The sequence below is a fragment of the Trachemys scripta genome, chromosome 1 (genome assembly GCF_013100865.1).
Source record: "Trachemys scripta elegans isolate TJP31775 chromosome 1, CAS_Tse_1.0, whole genome shotgun sequence".
Lineage (NCBI taxonomy): Eukaryota > Metazoa > Chordata > Testudines > Emydidae > Trachemys > Trachemys scripta.
In genome coordinates this window covers 136,045,562-136,066,316 of record NC_048298.1, presented here as the reverse complement: position 1 = coordinate 136,066,316, position 20,755 = coordinate 136,045,562, and the positions used below count along the sequence as shown (strand labels likewise).

The 20,755-nt window shown below is 43.4% G+C and overlaps 1 protein-coding gene across 2 annotated transcripts; it reads right to left on the bottom strand.

Annotated features, from left to right (window-relative positions):
* Positions 1 to 616: 616 nt before the first annotated feature.
* On the bottom strand, positions 617 to 20,277 carry LOC117885196 (C-type lectin domain family 2 member L-like). Of its 2 annotated transcripts, XM_034786412.1 has the most exons (5): positions 19,869 to 20,277; positions 15,628 to 15,717; positions 5,283 to 5,446; positions 3,758 to 3,861; positions 617 to 1,549 (listed from the first exon to the last, which is right to left on the bottom strand). In XM_034786412.1, exons 1-5 carry the CDS (start codon positions 20,215 to 20,217, stop codon positions 1,414 to 1,416), a joined length of 843 nt encoding a protein of 280 aa, XP_034642303.1. In that variant the 5' UTR covers positions 20,218 to 20,277; the 3' UTR covers positions 617 to 1,413. The 2 variants fall into 2 exon arrangements, with proteins under 2 accessions (XP_034642303.1, XP_034642313.1); XM_034786422.1 differs by lacking the exon at positions 15,628 to 15,717.
* Positions 20,278 to 20,755: the final 478 nt, after the last annotated feature.

The following is a 20,755-nucleotide window of genomic DNA, read 5'->3' as shown; positions in this document are numbered from 1 at the left end:
ACCCAGAGCGGTTTTCAAACTTTCTGAGCTGAACCCCCACCACACACAACCCAGACAAGCTGGGTGGTCTGCCGAGGTGAGTCAGGGCATGGAGGTGGCGCTGCCTTCCCAGACCATGCTGTGCGGAGCTGGCCCAAGCCCTGCTCGCCCCTTCCCCCCCAAAAAAAATAGAAGTCAAAATATGCCTATGCCCAAGGGTCCAGAACTGCAAATCTCCCACCTCCCCTACTGGGCCCTGCAGTTTTTATAGAATGTTGATGGTGGCCTCAGAAAGAAAACGGTTGAGAACCCCTGGTCTAGATAATACGGAGTCCTGCCATGAGTGCAGGGGACTGGACATGATGACCTCTCAAGGTCCCTTCCAGTCCTATGATTCTATGATATTTCATATCTTCAGATCATTAGACATACCACACTAACATTTTCTTTGGGTTTATTATTTATGTGACATTTTAAATCATTAAGAAAAAAAATGAAAACAACAAAGACATTTCCAAATAAAAACAATATTAAGATGGATAAGAACATAAGAATGACCGTACTGGGTCAGTCCAAAGGTCCATCAAGCCCAGTATCCTGTCCTCTGACAGTGGCCAATGGCAGGTGACCCAAAGGGAATGAACAGACGGGTTATCATCAAGTGATCCATGCCCTGTCACCCAATCCCAGCTCTTGGTAAACAGAGGCTAGGGACACCATTCCTGCTTATGCAGTGGAATGATTCTGGATTTACACTGGTTTCACTAAAAGGAGAATTTGGCTCACACACATATTCTAATAAATAAGTTTAACATGGTTAAGTCAAACACTTTGTTCTGTTTCAGTGCTGAAATCAGACAGAGACAGAGCACAGTTTTGTTTTTTTTCTGAACTAGCAATTGTTTACATTTGAAGGGTGTAACAAGAACAAGCAACTGGTTCAGCCAAGGTTTTCCTGGCAAATTTTACAGTAATATCATAACAGCAGTGCTTAGCTATGTTTGTTCTCAAATGTTTGTTTTCTGGGGGTAAATATATCCCTTGGGCTGAAACGACTCAAGCTTACCCTTCACCTAAATGGTGATAAGGCCTATGGAAATGAAATCTGTCATCTGTTCTTGAGTTGTCAGCCTGTCAATGTCCTGTCCACTCACTGAAGTCTGCTACAATTGCTATCACTATATCAGCCAAAGCTTTCCCCTGACCCTACCAGCTTCCTGTAGGAATTATCACTCTTCTCCATGTAGGGATGATTGTTCTATTTATCAGTATCCAGCTGGTACTGAAGATGTGCATTCATGAACCCTCCCACAATGGCTTTGTTTTCTCTGCTGCTACTGTGATCCTGAATTTCAAAATGTTCAGATATTGTGGACTACAGGCTAGTGATCCACATGTGAAGAAAGTCCATGGATTTACACATCAAGCTGTGTTCTATGGAGAAAGTGTGCTGGACTGAGGCAGACCCACACTGCAGAGCCAATTCCTGAGTAACCTGCACTCTGATGTAGAAATGGAGATTGAATCTGTGTGGGCACATTCTTCATGACCTGATAGGTGTACAGGAAATCTGAAAAACCATAAGAAAATAGGAATTAAGGTAGAAATTCTGAAATAAACGATCAATGCTTCATTGCTTATGTCATTTAAAACTAGAGCTGACGAAGCCCCAGAGAACACATTTTAAGGAACCATTTGACATTTGTCTGATTCAGGAGGAATAAATGTGTTGCTTTGTCCATCACTCTGTGGGTCAGAACAGGAGTAGCCTAAGGCTGACTCACCACTCTGTAAGCCTGCCTGCCTGGGCTCAAATGGGAGATAACTGATTAAAGACTGGGTGATCAACCAGTTAACAAGGGGATTCAGCTCATCAGCTGAGGCAGTTAAAACGGAGACAGGATGGGACAGGAGGCTGGAAGGAAGAGCAAAGAAGCCCAGGAGCTCAGAAAGGTGAGCTTACCCTCCTCCTCTCATCCTGTGCCTAGGGAGTAAGTAGAAACTTGGGGAAAGCCTTATGCTATGGAGACCATGCATGGGTATAAAACATTATAAGCACATGGTGCTGGACTTAGAGAGGAGTGTGTGGGGGCTGTTTGCAAAGCAAAACACATGGAGAAATGGAGCCTACCATGTGACACTCTTGTATATGGAAAACTCCCACTATTGCCTAGTGCAGGGGTCAGCAACCTTTCAGAAGTGACGTGCCAAGTCTTCATTTATTCACTCTGATTTAAGGTTTCGCGTGCCAGTCATAGATTTTAACATTTTTAGAAGGTCTCTTTCTATAAGTCTATAATATATAACTAAACTATTGTTGTATGTAAAGTAAATAAGGTTTTTAAAATGTTTAAGAAGCTTCATTTAAAATTAAATTAAAATGCAGAGCCCTCCAGACCGGTGGCCAGGACCCGGGCAGTGTGAGTTCCACTGAAAAATCGGCTCGCATGCCACCTTTGGCACACGTGCCATAGGTTGCCTACCCCTGGCCTATTGTGACACCCTTTCTAAAGAAGGTTACTTTAGTCACAACTGGATGCTAGGTTACTGGAGCTGCTTGTCTGTTTGGAATGTGCAAGGCAGTTCAAAATCTAAAATGGTATTTCGATATGAAAGAATGGCCCAGACCATCTTCATGGATGGAGAGGACAAAATCCCAGCAAAATCTTTGTGAGGAATCCACAGACAGGGGAAGTCCCACCTGTAGCATAGGTCTCCTCATTTCCAGACTTCAGAAAAGCCTCCTCTGCTAGGTCTTTGAGGGGAAGAGGTGGAGGTGGCCACCAACTTGGTGGAGAAAATCGTCTAAATTAATGCTGCCTCAGGCATTTCCCCAGGTCACACTGGGAACCAATCTTTAGTGGGGCTTCTGGGGACATCTACTAGTTTTGGAGCCCTTATAAATATAGCGCTATACTACAGAGAGCTATTAAAAGAGTACAGGACCTCTGGATCCTAGACGATTTACATACAGGGTAACCTCATGGAGTTTAATCTATTGCATAGGTAATTCCTGTTTAGGGAACAATCTTACCCACTAAAATTACTACTGTCAATTTCTCCTCACATAAGGTGGAAATTTATACATACAATGTATTGTAATCATGACTGTAACAGCATAATGTGCATATAGTCAAATAAAAGGCAGGCAACAAGATTAAATAAAACAGATTGATCCAGATCTGATCTCATTTAAGCTGGTGTAAATCTGAAGTAACTCCATTGCAGTTAATGAAGTACTTTCAGATCAGCATTGATGTAACAGAGTAGAAAGTGGGCCAGTCTCTTGACTTTACTGTTTCCATACACACAGCAACAATTTCAATATCTAATTCTTCTCTCCTCCTTCTTTAACTAACTAAAAAGAAGCTGAGCTCTCTCCTAATGAACAAAGGAAAATAATAGTTCAGGGGGACAATAGCCCCAGCTTCTGTGAAGGACAACAGCATTAGGCCAGGTCTATACACGGGTTTATTGGTACAATTAGTTCAGTTAGGGACGTGATATTTTTACTGAAATTGTTATGCCAATATAGCCTTCCTAGTGTGGACACAGTTACATCAGTATAAAGGCGATTTTTACTAGTATAGCTTATTCCTCTTCCCCCTAAGTACATTTATACCAGTATAACTATGTCCACACTCGGGGGGGGGGGGAAGGAACGGGTTCCACTTTAGATGGTAAAGGTAAAGCAGAACAACTTTTGTGTGTAGACAAGCCCTTAATTTCTCACTTTCCTTACTCTCCTCTTACATAGCACATTTGAAAGACAACTCACAGACTCGTATTAAGTGTCTCTCCATTCACCCAGTAGAACTTGGCTCCTTTCTTGCGCAGCCCAATCCAAGAGTCTCTTGTATGCATTCGATTCATTATGAAATTCTAGACAAAACATATGTCAGAAATGAATTTCCATGCTGGGAAGTGCATCTTTTCTGAATCCATTCAGTATGGAAGAGTTTCTGCTCTGAAAACGGGTTCCTGCCTTTATTTTACAGACAGATACCGGGGGTCTGATCCTCCCCAGCCCTGCACCTTGTGTTTTCATTTTTGCCTGACCAAGTGGGTGTCAAATGACACCATTCTGAATAGGGAGGGTTTTACTCATCTTTGCACAGATCTAAATAGCCACACAAGGTACAAGGCAGTGGACAATCAAGCCCAATGTGTTTTCTTGATTAGATCGCTACTGCTCTATTGCTAAATTTCATTGCAAGAAACAACTCTAAAAGCACAGAGAGGTCACTAACTATAGTCAATGGAGGATGAGCCAGTCAGCCATGTTGTTGGACAGACAGAGCCTTGGTCACTGATCAGAGCAGACCAAAATATAACTTCAGCCAGTCAGAAAGAAACCACTACAATGACACTAGTATATCCTCACCCCACCTCACCTCATGCTCCGCTATCCCTGCAGTTGCAAAAGTGCACAGATCATTAATATCATCAGTTGTGTATCATGGATAACAGATAATACAATGCTCTGAAGGACAGCAAAATATTTCAGCGCAATGACTTCACTTAACTAATAGTGGTGAGGGGTGAGAGTAGGAGAAATCTAAGTAAATACATATTTAGATTAAGAGATTACAATGTTTAAGTACACTGGACCTGATTCACCATTGTCCTGCTGGAGTTTTATGCCAGGATAACTCCACTGATTTCAGTAAAGTTACACCAGCATAAAAGTTGAGAAATACAGAACAAATATCCCTTACCTTCCCAATTGTTCAATTTTCATTCTTGATTTTGATGATATCATTTCGCCATTTCATTCTATTTTCTTTCTGGGTAGATCAGATCTAAATTCAGATCCTGCACTCACTGAAGTCAAATTGCAAACTTCCCATTGACTTTAGGAGTACAGGATGAGACCCTACATTTCTAATAAGCCAAAAATTATTATTAAAAAAAACAACATTTAGGCCTTTTTGTTCATTAAAAAAGAAACACAAAAAAGTCCATCTCAAATTTTTATTTCCTTTGATGGTTACTTTTAATCCATGCCCACTTTGCAGTTTTAATTTCTGAAAACTCCTTCCACCCCATCTCAGAACATGAATGGGCTTCTGTTATGGATGCTAATGGAATCAACTTATATATCACTGAACAGGATGTTTGTGATTTGACTTCTCTGTTAGTGACAAGCAGCTCTGTCACATGCTATGTTGGATTCCAGCATATTCTGATATTCCAGGGTGTATGTGTGTGGGGGGAGGGGGAGGAAGGGGGAAGAGTGATAACATTACAGGAATCACTGGTGTGAGAGAAGGGATGCTGTATCAGAAGGATGGAAATCTTACCATTTCTTGTTGGCTTTCAATCACAGCAAGAGAAGCCCCATGTGCAGAGCAGAAGCTCTGACTGGAGTCCCAGTCTGCTTGATCTTCTGAGAGGTAATAACATTTCTTTCTGTAGTATAGCCAGTCATCATGGCATGGCTCCTGGTGAGGCAATCTGGGAAGACCTATATTTGAAATGAAGTGAATATTACTATCCTAGTACATAGCAAATACATAGGACTGTGTGTTTTATTCACTATTCCCTAAGAACTCCACAGCAAGCTGGTCCTAAATTCTGTAGCAAGGCACTTTGGTGTCTATGATACCACTACAACAACCTGGGAAATTCTGCTGCAACTTCTAGTATATTAAAAAATGGAAGCTTGTACTGAATTAAAGATTAAACTGAACAATGCAATACAGTATCTTCTGTTAATTATTTAAAATATTAAATTTAATTTATTTTACTTTCTCCCTAAATTATCAAGTGACAATGGGCTATAAATTTCTGTATTGAAAATACACAGCTAAAAGTTGGCAGGACATGGGAGGGCAGACAGCTGAGTGAAGAATGTTTGAGGCTTTGGGGCATGGGAACGGGTTTGAGATTGTGAGATAAACACATTGAATAAAATGTTCAAATTGACTTTGGCACTTACAGTGATCTTTTCAAAATCACCTAAACAGGTTGGGTGCCTAACTCCCATTAAAATCACTTTTAAAAGAACCCACTATTTTAAAAGGCTAAGTCCCACTGACTTTCAGTGAGGTTTAAACTAGTGTAAATGGTGGATTCTCTGTAACTTTAAGTCTTTAAATCATGATTTGATGATAACAGTAACTCAGTCAGAGATTAGGGGTCTATTACAGGAGTGGATGGGTGAGGTTCTGTGGCCTGCGATGTGGAGGAGGTCAGACTAGATTATCATGATGATTCCTTCTGACCTTAAGTCTATGTTAAAAGAACGTTATTTAGGTTGCAAAAGGAAAGCACTGAAAACCTAGAAAATGCCAGAACTTAGGTGGCCCGTATAACCTTAATTTGAGCCTCTTGTGTATATGCATCATGCTACAATTTTTAATTACACGATCACATACTCTTTTTTTTTACAGGTCCCTGTCTTCTTCAGTGCAATGGATGGATAATGGTCAGAAAACGAATCAGGGTTGTGTAGTAAATTAGGCTGCATGTAGGATCCCTGCCTCACTTGCTCTAGAAGTTAGAAAATGTGTGGAGAGGATGGTATTATAGGTAAAGCAGATGAATGCCAAACAGGCAAACTCATTTCTATCTTTGGCTCTGCCATGGGATTCTTATGTGATGCTGAACAAGGCACTTAAACCAAAAATTTTGCAGGTGGCTATTAATGACATGTTTCTAATTTTCTGGGTACCCAACCAAGACACTTGAGGTCTGATTTGCAGAAGTGCTGAGCACCCATAACTGCAATTAAAGTCAGTGGATGCTTGACAGTAAGGCAGCATGAGCTGAAGGAATGAAAACAAGGCTGGGAGTGAAGTGGTCCTAAATTTTAAGTCTGGTTCTGCCACTGATACACTGTGTGGTCTCAGGCAAGTCTGTCTCAATTCCCCCATCTGTAAAATGGAGATCATAATGCCCTTCTACCTCACTGTAGAGAGAAATTTCTCAATGTTTGTGAGGTCCTCAGAGAGTACAGTGACAAGTGCTCAACTACAGACTACCAGGAAACGAATAATGTTTTATTCACTGCAGGCTTTGGATAGTGTACACTAATAATGTGTATATAAATGTTCGGCTTTGTGAACAGGGGCTGCTAACAGGGAGTTTCGCAAGGGAGTTTGGAAGGGGAGTGGGAAGGGGGCGAGGGTCCCTTGCCAGTTCCATCTGTTTTCTCTTTATTCCCCTTAATACCTATAAACCAACTACATTCAAAACTTCTTGCTTAAACAACCCTTTCAGCTTACAGGGGGCTGCAGACGGGAGTTTGACAGAGGGAGGCTTACGATCGTTAGGAAGACCCGCAACACCTGTGCCAGCACTGCTTCTGTCTCCTCCACCTGTGCCTGTAGCCAGACAGAGTGCCTGAGCATGGATGCTTCTACCCAGATCCTGGTGTGGTTTTGCAGAGACTGTAACTTGCAATTTCCACTTACTGATATCCAGACTGGGGGGACCATCCAATGTGAGAGGTGCCTGCTGGTGGAATCTCTCAGGCAGCAGGTGGGAGAGCTACAGGAGGAGGTGGCTAGGTTGAGGAGCATCCGAATCCACAAGCAATTCCTCGACAGTGTCCATGTGGAGACAGCTGAGGTAGCTGTCCCAGTACACATGACTGCTGATACACCACTGGTGGAGGAGGAGATGGCGCAGGGTGGACACTGGCAGCTGGTTACTTCTGGCAGCAGGCAGCGCTCCACCCCTGCTCCGAACCCTCCTGCTGTGGTTATAGGTAACCGTTATGCTCTTCTTGATACAGGAAAGAAGGAATCACTCCCTACAGTAAAGGAGGAGAAGCCTCGTACCCCTAAGGCTGGGAGGTCTGCTGCCACCACTGCGAATAGGAAACGTAGGGTAGTGGTGGTCGGAGACTCTCTGCTGAGTGGGACGGAGGTGCCCATCTGTCGCCCTGACATTTCATCTCGGGAGGTATGCTGCCTACCGGGAGCCCGTATCCGAGACGTTACGGAGGCATTGTCGAGGATTATCCAGCCCTCTGTCTACTACCCCATGCTACTCATCCATGTGGGCACAAATGATACTGCGCGGTGTGACACTGAGCGGATCAAGAGTGACTACAGGGCTCTGGGAGTACGGGTGAAGGAGTTTGGAGCGCAGGTGGTATTCTCTTCAATTCTTCCTGTCAAAGGTAGGGGCCCGGGCAGAGACAGATGCATCATGGAGGTGAATGCCTGGCTGCGAAGATGGTGTCGCCAGGAGGGCTTTGGCTTCCTAGACCACGGGATGCTATTCGAGGAAGGACTGCTAGGCAGAGATGGCGTTCACCTTTCGAGGAGAGGAAAGACCCTATTTGGACACAGACTGGCTAACCTAGTGAGGAGGGCTTTAAACTAGATTCGATGGGGACAGGTGAGCAAAGCCCACAGGTAAGTGGGGAACATGGAGACCGGGGAGATGGGTCGGAAACGAGAGGGAGTGTGGGCTATATTGGCAGAGAGAAAGAAGGGTCAGGACAAAACTGGGAGGAAAGATCAAACCAGTATCTCAGATGCCTATATACAAATGCGAGAAGCATGGGGAATAAGCAGGAAGAACTGGAAGGGCTAATAAATAAATACAACTATGACATTGTTGGCATCACTGAAACTTGGTGGGATAATACACATGATTGGAATGTTGGTGTGGATGGGTACAGCTTGCTCAGGAAGGACAGACAGGGGAAAAAGGGAGGAGGTGTTGCCTTATATAATAAAAATGTACACACTTGGACTGAGGTAGAGATGGACATAGGAGACGGAAGTGTTGAGAGTCTCTGGGTTAGGCTGAAAGGGGTAAAAAACAAGGGAGATGTCATGCTAGGAGTCTACTACAGGCCACCTAACCAGGTGGAAGAGGTGGATGAGGCTTTTTTTAAGCAACTAACAAAATCATCCAAAGCCCAAGATTTGGTGGTGATGGGGGACTTCAACTATCCGGATATATGTTGGGAAAATAACACAGCGTGGCACAGACTATCCAACAAATTCTTGGACTGCATTGGAGACAACTTTTTACTTCAGAAGGTTGAAAAAGCTACTGGGGGGAAGCTGTTCTAGACTTGATTTTAACAAATAAGGAGGAACTCGTTGAGAATTTGAAAGTAGAAGGCAGCCTGGGTGAAAGTGATCATGAAATCATAGAGTTTGCAATTCTAAGGAAGGGTAGAAGGGAGAACAGCAAAATAGAGACAATGGATTTCAGGAAGGCAGATTTTGGGAAGCTCAGAGAGCTGATAGGTAAGGTCCCATGGGAATCAAGACTGAGGGGAAAAACAACTGAGGAGAGTTGGCAGTTTTTCAAAGGGACACTATTAAGGACCCAAAAACAAGCTATTCCGCTGGTTAGGAAAGATAGAAAATGTGGCAAAAGACCACCTTGGCTTAACCACGAGATCTTGCATGATCTAAAAAATAAAAAGGAGTCATATAAAAAATGGAAACTAGGACAGATTACGAAGGAGGAATATAGGCAAACAACACAGGAATGCAGGGGCAAGATTAGAAAGGCAAAGGCACAAAATGAGCTCAAACTAGCTACGGGAATAAAAGAAAACAAGAAGACTTTTTATCAATACATTAGAAGCAAGAGGAAGACCAAAGACAGGGTAGGCCCACTGCTTAGTGAAGAGGGAGAAACAGTAACAGGAAACTTGGAAATGGCAGAGATGCTTAATGACTTCTTTTTTTCGGTCTTCACCGAGAAGTCTGAAGGAATGCCTAACATAGTGAATGCTAATGGGAAGGGGGTAAGTTTAGCAGATAAAATAAAAAAAGAACAAGTTAAAAATCACTTAGAAAAGTTAGATGCCTGCAAGTCACCAGGGCCTGATGAAATGCATCCTAGAATACTCAAGGAGCTAATAGAGGAGGTATCTGAGCCTCTAGCTATTATCTTTGGAAAGTCATGGGAGACGGGAGAGATTCCAGAAGACTGGAAAAGGGCAAATATAGTGCCCATCTATAAAAAGGGAAATAAAAACAACCCAGGAAACTACAGACCAGTTAGTTTAACTTCTGTGCCAGGGAAGATAATGGAGCAAGTAATTAAGGAAATCATCTGCAAACACTTGGAAGGTGGTAAGGTGATAGGGAACAGCCAGCATGGATTTGTGAAGAACAAATCATGTCAAACCAATCTGATAGCTTTCTTTGATAGGATAACGAGCCTTGTGGATAAGGGTGAAGCTGTGGATGTGGTATACCTAGACTTTAGTAAGGCATTTGATACGGTCTCGCATGATATTCTTATTGATAAACTAGGCAAATACAATTTAGATGGGGCTACTATAAGGTGGGTGCATAACTGGCTGGATAACCGTACTCAGAGAGTTGTTATTAATGGTTCCCAATCCTGCTGGAAAGGCATAACGAGTGGGGTACCGCAGGGGTCTGTTTTGGGACCGGCGCTGTTCAATATCTTCATCAACGACTTAGATATTGGCATAGAAAATACGCTTATTAAGTTTGCGGATGATACCAAACTGGGAGGGATTGCAACTGCTTTGGAGGACAGGGTCATAATTCAAAATGATCTGGACAAATTGGAGAAATGGTCTGAGTTAAACAGAATGAAGTTTAACAAAGACAAATGCAAAGTGCTCCACTTAGGAAGGAAAAATCAGTGTCACACATACAGAATGGGAAGAGACTGTCTAGGAAGGAGTATGGCAGAAAGGGATCTAGGGGTTATAGTGGACCACAAGCTAAATATGAGTCAACAGTGTGATGCTGTCGCAAAAAAAGCAAACATGATTCTGGGATGTATTAACAGGTGTGTTGTGAGCAAGACACGAGAAGTCATTCTTCCGCTCTACTCTGCTCTGGTTAGGCCTCAGCTGGAGTATTGTGTCCAGTTCTGGGCACCGCATTTTAAAAAAGATTTGGAGAAATCGGAAAGGGTCCAGAGAAGAGCAACAAGAATGATTAAAGGTCTTGAGAACATGACCTATGAAGGAAGGCTGAAAGAATTGGGTTTGTTTAATTTGGAAAAGAGAAGACTGAGAGGGGACATGATAGCAGTTTTCAGGTATTTAAAAGGGTGTCATAAGGAGGAGGGAGAAAACTTGTTCACCTTAGCCTCTAAGGATAGAACCAGAAGCAATGGGTTTAAACTGCAGCAAGGGAGGTCTAGGTTGGACATTAGGAAAAACTTCCTAACTGTCAGGGTGGTTAAACACTGGAATAAATTGCCTAGGGAGGTTGTGGAATCTCCATCTCTGGAGATATTTAAGAGTAGGTTAGATAAATGTCTATCAGGGATGGTCTAGACAGTATTTGGTCCTGCCATGCAGGCAGGGGACTGGACTCGATGACCTCTCGAGGTCCCTTCCAGTCCTAGAATCTATGAATCTATAACTAAATAATGAGAATAAAAATATTGAACAGCTGCCTCACTACCTGCACACCAACCATACTGGACACTGAATGAGGCTGGGGTCCCAGGGAAAAAATAGTATGTGATCACATCATTAAACACTGAATCATAATATATATGCAGAAGATGGCAGAATTAAGTTGTACAGACAATCATAATACTGGCATTTACTGACTTTTGAGTGCTTGACTTTGCAACCTCAATAACATTCTCTTAATGCAGTTAAGTACATAGGATTGAGCTGAAGTTAACGTTAATTCTAAACAGTTCTTATGAACTTTGCAAACCTTTCAATGACCTACATGATGAAGCAGCAATTTATTTACTTAGAGTATGGCACCACAAGCAGGTTAGGAGGACCTGAGAAGACAAGGAGAATAATTTTTGGGCTGTTTCGTTAAATACCAGGACTGGTATTTTTTTTTTAATGGTCTTATTAAAGACAGAGCTTGTAAAGCACTCTATTTAAATTAAAGACAGTTCTAATTTAAAAATTGACGAGAAGCATTGATGCTGTTTAGCTAAAAATTTAATATCAGATTAGAAATAGTATCAAATTTTGCACAGCAATACAGGCACGTTTGCCCAGTTTCATAAAGGTATTTAGGCCCCTAACTTCTACTGAAATTAATGGAAGTTGGAAGCCTAAATCTGGGCCTTTGAGGATCTGGGCCTTTATTACTAGTTAGACACAGTGATGAGGAAAAGTGGAAAATTAGATGCAGTCTAGTAAATTGAAGACAAGACTGGGAGCCAAGAGCTCAAGTTCCAATCTGTCCGAGCCACTGATTTACTGTGTGACCTTGAGCAAGTCACTTGACAACTCTGCCTCAGTTTCTCCATCTATAAACTAGGAATTATAATATTTACCAAGAGTAAACAGTAGCTAAGCAGTTTGAAGATGAAATGCTTTGAGTGAGCTTGAAAAGTCCATTTGTCTGGTCACTAAGAATGCACAGGAAACTTTCCCAGGAAAGTACCATCAACTTCTGCTGAACCTAAGTTTTCATTAAAGGCCTGATTCACTGGTATCCTTGGTGATTTGCACTGATACAGCAACTCAGAGCAGATATAAACCTAGCTTGACACAAAATGGTGAATCAGACTCTCTGAAGCCAGGAAACTTTCCAAACTGGAACCAAGTGTAACCAATACAGTGCTGTCTTCCTAAGTCTGTTGACAGACAGTTTCAGTGCCTCTGCTGCTCCTCAGACCTTTGCCAAGCTGAAGTACAGCAACAAACTGACCAGCCTGATCAGTTTACACTGTTTTTATTCAAAGACATGAGAGCAGCAGTGGAACTGACATGAACCAGGTCAATTTTGCTCTGCAGATGCCTGTGAAAGCTCTAAGCAGCAGAGTGAAGCACTGTATCTCAAAATAGCACCCTGGTACCCCCACATTTGCCACGGTTATATGAATATGATATGTTTTGTGATAAGTATGCCTTGTGAAGTATTATTTGAAAAGGCATGATCTGTTTACTATCCTGTTGAATTGTATGTATTAACATTGTATGTGAAGTTATGAAGTTTTGCTATGTTTGTTACTGAAATATGTTGTGAGTTTGAGAAACACCCACAGCTAGCCTTTCAGTGGCAAGAAAGGAGCAACTAACACCCACAAGACAGATTTTCATCAGTACTAGCCAGCAATGTGTTGATGGCCCATTAATGAGAATCTACTCTCCCAGTGGGCCCCTCCTGATGACTCCTCAAAGAGTACATAGGCAATGAATAACCGCTGACTCAACAAGGCACGTCAGGACATAGAATCATAGAATCATAGAATATCAGAGTTGGAAGGGACCTCAAGAGGTCATCTAGTCCAACCCCCTGCTCAAAGCAGGACCAATTCCCAGCTAAATCATCCCAGCCAGGGCTTTGTCAAGCCGGGCCTTAAAAACCTCCAAGGAAGGAGACTCCACCACCTCCCTAGGTAACGCATTCCAGTGTTTCACCATCCTCCTAGTGAAATAGTTTTTCCTGATATCCAACCTGGACCTTCCCCACTGCAACTTGAGACCATTGCTCCTTGTTCTGTCATCTGACACCACTGAGAACAGCCGAGCTCCATCCTCTTTGGAACCCCCCTTCAGGTAGTTGAAGGCTGCTATCAAATCCCCCCTCATTCTTCTCTTCTGGAGACTAAACAATCCCAGTTCCCTCAGCCTCTCCTCATAAGTCATGTGCTCCAGACCCCTAATCATTTTTGTTGCCCTCCTCTGGACTCTTTCCAATTTTTCCACATCCTTCTTGTAGTGTGGGGACCAAAACTGGACACAGTATTCCAGATGAGGCCTCACCAATGTCGAATAAAGGGGAACGATCACGTTCCTCGATCTGCTGGCAATGCCCCTACTTATACAGCCCAAAATGCCGTTAGCCTTCTTGGCAACAAGAGCACACTGTTGACTCATATCCAGCTTCTCGTCCACTGTGACCCCTAGGTCCTTTTCTGCAGAACTGCTACCTAGCCATTCGGTCCCTAGTCTGTAGCAGTGCATGGGATTCTTCCGTCCTAAGTGCAGGACTCTGCACTTGTCCTTGTTGAACCTCATCAGGTTTTTTTCGGCCCAATCCTCTAATTTGTCTAGGTCCCTCTGTATCCGATCCCTACCCTCTAGTGTATCTACCACGCCTCCTAGTTTAGTGTCATCTGCAAACTTGCCGAGAGTGCAGTCCACACCATCCTCCAGATCATTAATAAAGATATTAAACAAAACCGGCCCCAGGACCGACCCTTGGGGCACTCCGCTTGAAACCGGCTGCCAACTAGACATGGAGCCATTGATCACTACCTGTTGAGCCCGACGATCTAGCCAGCTTTCTATCCACCTTACAGTCCATTCATCCAGCCCATACTTCTTTAACTTGGCGGCGAGAATACTGTGGGAGACCATATCAAAAGCTTTGCTAAAGTCAAGGAATAACACATCCACTGCTTTCCCCTCATCCACAGAGCCAGTTATCTCATCATAGAAGGCAATTAGGTTAGTCAGGCACGACTTCCCCTTCGTGAATCCATGCTGACTGTTCCTGATCTCTTTCCTCTCCTCTAAATGTTTCATAATTGATTCCTTGAGGACCTGCTCCATGATTTTTCCAGGGACTGAGGTGAGGCTGACTGGCCTGTAGTTCCCCGGATCCTCCTTCTTCCCTTTTTTAAAGATGGGCAATGTGATCCAATGTGATGGAACATGTGATCCAAGACTCCATGTTTGAGCCAGTACTTTTCCAGGCACCTGGAGGATAGTATAAACTCAGGAACAATGACATCACCAGACCAACTCTCTCCTCTCCCATCTCAACACCTAGAAGCAAGATCGTTTGGAAGAAAAAGGGAAGCCTCCTAGAACTTGGGAGAAAGGATGGTCCTAACTAAGCTTTCTAGTTAGTGTGAACTGTATTCTGCCTGCAACATCCAGTAAGGTGTGAAAAACTGTTTGATTCAAATCTTGCTTAGTCTGATAAAGTTTAGGATTTTACCTTTTATTTCTTATGTAACCAACTCTGACCTCTACACCTAACACTTAATCACTTAAAATCTGTCTGTAGTTAATAAACTTGTTTAATGTTTTATCTCAACCAGTGTATTTTTGATTGAAGTGCTTATGGAATCTCAGCTCAGGTTAACAAGGGCTGGTGCATATTAATGTTCTTTGATAAAATGACGGACTTATGAGCTTGTACTGTCCAAGGAAACCTTGAGCAGTGTAAGATGGTACATTACTGGGGTGCAAGGCTGCGGGGATTTACTGGTGTCTCCCTGTGGATAGTTTATGAGAGGCTGTGAGAGCCTGCATACAACATTGGGTAATGGCTGTGTGAGAGCAAAGCCTGAAGGGGCTGGTTGTCACTAGCAGAGCAGTGTGAGAGGTATCCTGAGCCAGAGAGTTAAAGAGGGCACAGCAGTCCCATAGTCCATGTTGTACCACGGGGGAGGTGGGAGGATGTCACAGTGACCAGGGTGAAACGCACAGCTTGTTGCTCTGGGCAAGATTTGCACTACATATGCAGGTGTAGAAATTTTAAGTGTGTTGACTGAATACAGTCAAGAAAGGGTTACACGTTTGGGCTACTGTCTGAGAGGACCCAAAAACAGAAGCCTGGGGGAAAGGTAAAGACACCCTTCTCCTCCATCAGAGCAGCGAGTAGGTTGGGAGGATGGAGAGGGGGATAAATAGTAGATCTCTCCCATCCTCATAGCAGCCAGAAGGCTCTGAGGTGGGAAGGAGGAAAGGAAAGATATTGCTTTGCCTTTCCAACATCAGTTTGTCTTAAATGCACTTACGCAAGCTAAACCACATCAAGAGGACAATCGCAGAAACAGCAATCAAAATTCCAGCAACCCGTCTCCAGAACCAGAGGTGTGAGCAGAGGCCTGAAAAGGAGAGAGTTGAGACGCTTCAGTGACTTAAATATGTATAGATCTGAAGGGTTTAGAGACTTGGTCATTAAAAAAAAATCAAACATGAATTCAAATTACATCTGTATTTAGGCACCTAAATAAGTGACCTGATTTTCAGAGATGCTGAGCAGCTACAACTTCCATAGAAGTCAATGGGAACTGCCGATGCTTGGTACCTCTGAAAAGAAGGCCTAAATATGGATGTAGGTGTCTAACTTTAGGCACTCAAAATGTGAAGTGTTTGCCTCTGTGAATGTGTGGTTTCCTTCAGAACTGTTAGCAAGAGAATGACTCATTGATAGAGTATCAGGGGGTAGCCGTGTTAGTCTGTATCTACAAAAACAACAAGGAGTCTGATGGCACCTTAAAGACTAACAGATTTATTTGGGCATAAGCTTTCGTGGGTAAAAACCTCACTTCTTCAGATGCATAGAGTGAAAGTTACAGATGCAGGCATTATATACTGACACATGGAGAGCAGGGAGTTACTTCGCAAGTGGAGAACCAGTGTTGACAGGGCCAATTCAATCAGGGTGGATGTAGTCCACTCTCAATAATAGATGAGGAGGTGTCAATTCCAGGAGAGGAAAAGCTGCTTCTGTAATGAGCCAGCCACTCCCAGTCCCTATTCAAGCCCAGATTAATGGTGTTGAATTTGCAAATGAATTTTAGTTCTGCTGTTTCTCTTTGAAGTCTGTTTCTGAAGTTTTTTTGTTCAATGATAGTGACTTTTAAATCTGTAATAGAATGACCAGGTAGATCTACAACCTATCCTGGAAAATGATCCCTCACTCTCACAGACCTTGGGAGGCAGGCCAGTCCTCGCTTACAGACAACCCCCCAACCTGAAGCAAATACTCACCAGCAACTACACACCACACCACAGAAACACCAACCCAGGAACCAATCCCTGTAGCAAACTTCGTTGCCTACTCTGTCCCCAGATCTACTCTGGCGACACCATCAGAGGACCCAACCACATCAGCCACACCATCAAGGGCTCATTCACCTGCACATCCACTAATGTTATATATGCCATCATGTGCCAGCAATGCCCCTCTGCCATGTACATTGGCCAAACCGGACAGTCCCTCCGCAAAAGAATAAATGGACACAAATCGGACATCAGGAATGGTAACATACATAAGCCAGTAAGTGAACACTTCAATCTCCCTGTAGCTCACTTTATATTTATGTTTGATTACAAGTATTTGCACTGTAAAAAAACAAAAGAAATAGTATTTTTTCAATTCACCTAAAACAAATACTGCAGTACAATCTCTTTATCATGAAAGTTGAACTTATAAATGTAGAATTATGTACAAAAAAACCTGCATTCAAAAATAAAACAATGTAAAATTTTAGAACCTGAAAGTCCACTCAGTCCTACTTCTTGTTCATCCAATTGCTCAGACAAACAAGTTTGTTTACACATGCAGGAGATAATGCTGCCTGCTTCTTGTTTACATCACCTGAAAGTGAGAACAGGCGTTCTCATGGCACCGTTGTAGCCGACGTTGCAAGATATTTACGTGCCAGATGCGCTAAAGATTCATATGTGCTTTCATGCTTCAACCACCATTTCAGGAGACATATGTCCATGCTGATGATGGGTTCTGCTCGATAACAATCCAAAGCAATGCGGACCGACGCATGTTTATTTTCATTACCTGAGCCAGATGCTACCAGTAGAAGGTTGATTCTCTTTTTTGGTGGTACGGGTTCTGAAGTTTCCACATCGGAGAGTTGCTCTTTTAAGACTTCTGAAAGCATGTTCCACACCTCATCCCTCAGATTTTAGAAGGCACTTCAGATTCTTAAACCTTGGGTTGAGTGCTCTAACTATCTTTAGAAATCTCACATTGGTATCTTCTTTGCATTTTGTGAACTCTGCAGTTAAAGTGTTCTTAAACAGAGCAGGGGACCTACAATTCTCCCCCAAGGAGTTCAGTCACAAATTTAATTAATGCATTATTTTTTTTAACAAGTGTCATCAGCATGGAAGCATGTCCTCTGGAATGGTAGCAGAAGCATGAAGGGGAATACTAATGTTTAGCATATCTAGCATGTAAATACCTTGCAATGCCAGCTACAAAAGTGCCATGCAAATGACTGTTCTCACTTTCTGGTCACATTGTAAATAAGAAAAGGGCAGCATTATTGCCTGTAAATGTAAACAAACTTGTTTGTCTTAGTGATTGGCTGAACAAGAAGTAGGACTGAGTGAACTTGTAGACGCTGAAGTTTTACATTGTTTTGTTTTGGAGTGCAGTTATGTGACAAAAAAAAAATCTACATTTGTAAGTTGCACTTTCACGACAAAGAGATTGCACAACAGTTCTTGTATGAGGTGAATTGAAAAATACTATTTCTTTTGTTTATCACTTTTACAGTGCAAACATTTGTAATAAAAAATAATATACACTTTGATTTCAATTACAACACAGAATACAATATATATGAAAATGTAGAAAAACATCCAAAATATTTAATAAATGTCAATTGGTATTTTATTGTTTAACACAGTGATTAAAACTGTGATTAATCACAATTCATTTTTTTAAATTGAGATCCATTTTTTGAGTTAATCGTGTAAGTTAACTGTGATTAATCGATAGCCCTAATAACTAGTGTATATGTGGCATGATGAGAAGGAGGGGACAGAAGTGGAGAGGTGAGGGCTGAAGATAGTACAGTGAGAATCTTGGGGCAAAGGGATGAGCAACAACAGGACTGGGAATTAATGAAAAGATGGAACCTCTAGCTCAGGGGTCGGCAACTTTTCAGAATGGTGTGCCGAGTCTCCATTTATTCACTCTAATTTAAGGTTTTGCGTGCCAGTAATACATGTTAACGCTTTTAGAAGGTCTCTTTCTATAAGTCTATAATATATAACTAAACTATTGTTGTATGTAAAGTAAATAAGGTTTTTAAAATGTTTAAGAAGCTTCGTTTAAAATTAAATTAAAATGCAGAGCCCCCGGACCGGTGGCCAGGACCTGGACAGTGTGAGTGCCACTGAAAATCAGCTTGCATGCTGCCTTCGGCACGCGTGCCATAGGTTGCCTACCCCTGCTCTAGCTCATAAATGACACCTGGTGGGCTGACGAACACTATTGTGAGGCCAGGGAATACAAGAGATGAGGACTTAATAATTCAGAATCAACACCTGTACCTATGTGTAGTGACTAGAACTGGGAGCATATTTTTTTATGAATGGTAAATTCACCAAAAAATGCACTATTCAGAACACCAAAACTATTTGTGAAATTCAAGTTAAATTTGGCAAATAGTTTTGTCTGGGACAATAAAATTGGATTGGTTTTTTCCCCCAAAAAACATCAAAACATTTCATTTAAAAATGAAACATTTCAACTTTCCATTTCAAAATGGTGTTTCATTTCTAAATTTAGTTATATTTTTTTAAAGAACGAAAAACACCCCAAAACAACCTGACACGTTTAAAAATGTTTTGGGTCAAAACAAAATGTTTTGTTCAACCTCAAACACCTCCAGTGTTTCCGTTTTGGTGCAGGGGGAGGTAATTCAATGTCACTAAAACAAATTTTCATTTGGAATTTCAGTTCGATTTCCCAAACCTAAAACCCAGTTATTCCCAGCTCTAGCAGGGACTTTGAAAGCCTTTATTTCTTTACAGAGAGTGTGTATCCAGGAATCCCCTCCCTCACAGATGGCCTGTGAGGTGACCCTGTTCTCACAGCGCCTGCATCTTTCTCTCCCCACACAAACTTCCCCTGCCCGTCACTCCTCTCCTATCACTTTCAGCCCCCCTGTGTTGACGTGTAAGGAGCTGTCTTGCACATTATTAAGAAAGTAGTGCTTGTTACACGGAAAGAACAAGGAGAGCAGGCTAGGGCAGAGGAGGAAATAGCAAGGGGTGAAGGGGAGAGTAGAAGAAGGCAGGGAGTGGAGGGGAAAGGGGACACCAGGGGTGTGGAGGAGAGCGAGGGGCTGTAGGGCAAGCGGAGAGCTTGAAGGAATGTTGGGTGGAGTCGCAGAGAGGGTGGAAGGGCAACATGGGGAGAAGGGACGATGAGGGGCTCTAGGAGGAGGCAGCATGTCACACAAACATCAGCCATAGACCTCTCCCCTCCCCCTCTCACCCCACGTGGTCTGTCTCCAGCTGGCCTTTAGGGTCCCGGCGCCGGGCCCTGACCCCAGGAGCTGCTCCATTTCCCCTCCTGTGCCTCGTCCCGGCTCCGGATCGCGGTTCCTGGTATCCATCAGCACCAGGCAGTCCCGTGCTGAGCCCCGTTTCCTGGAGGGATCCGCAGGCCAAGCGCCGCCCAGGGCTAGCTGGGCCCCAGCCGGGTCGGGGCCTACATCCCTCAGGTCTGACTCTGACTTGGATAGACGGTGGCGGCCGCGCCTCCACCTCAGCTGCGGCCTCTCCCCGCGGGGCGGAGGCCGGTGGGACCATTCGCTCCCGCTCTGCCCTGCGAGGCTCTGCATCCCTCCGACGGCGACGTGCCCCCGCTACCGAGCAGCTCCCCGGGACCCAGCGCTCGCTTCTCTTACCTACTTTCACTTTCACTTCCTCTGCGAGCTCCCAGCCCCCGCCCCGCAGCCCAGGTCGGGGACGGGGATCAGCAGCAGCCCGGGCCGATGTACATTCCCAGGCGGTACCCAGCAGAGAGTGACAGGCACCCTCCTGCCGAGTTACCAACATGCCCAGACTATGGGAGATCAGAGGGGTTCAGAAACCTGAACCTTATAATGAGCTGAGCCCAAACACCAGATGCAGATGCTCTTCCCCGCTGTAGAAAAAGCTGAGGACGCAAAAGCATCCAATTTTAGTGTCAATCCACGTCATCCACACCAAGACATTGAAGTAATGCATTCTTCCCCAGGGCCGGATTAACTTTTTGTGGGCCCCCCTGGGAAATAATTGTAAAAGGGGCAGGGGGTAAAAGTACAGTGGGGCGGGAGCTAGGGTTGGTCTCTGGAACAAGGGAGGGGTCAGGGGTAAACTGCAAGTGCAGCAGGGCTG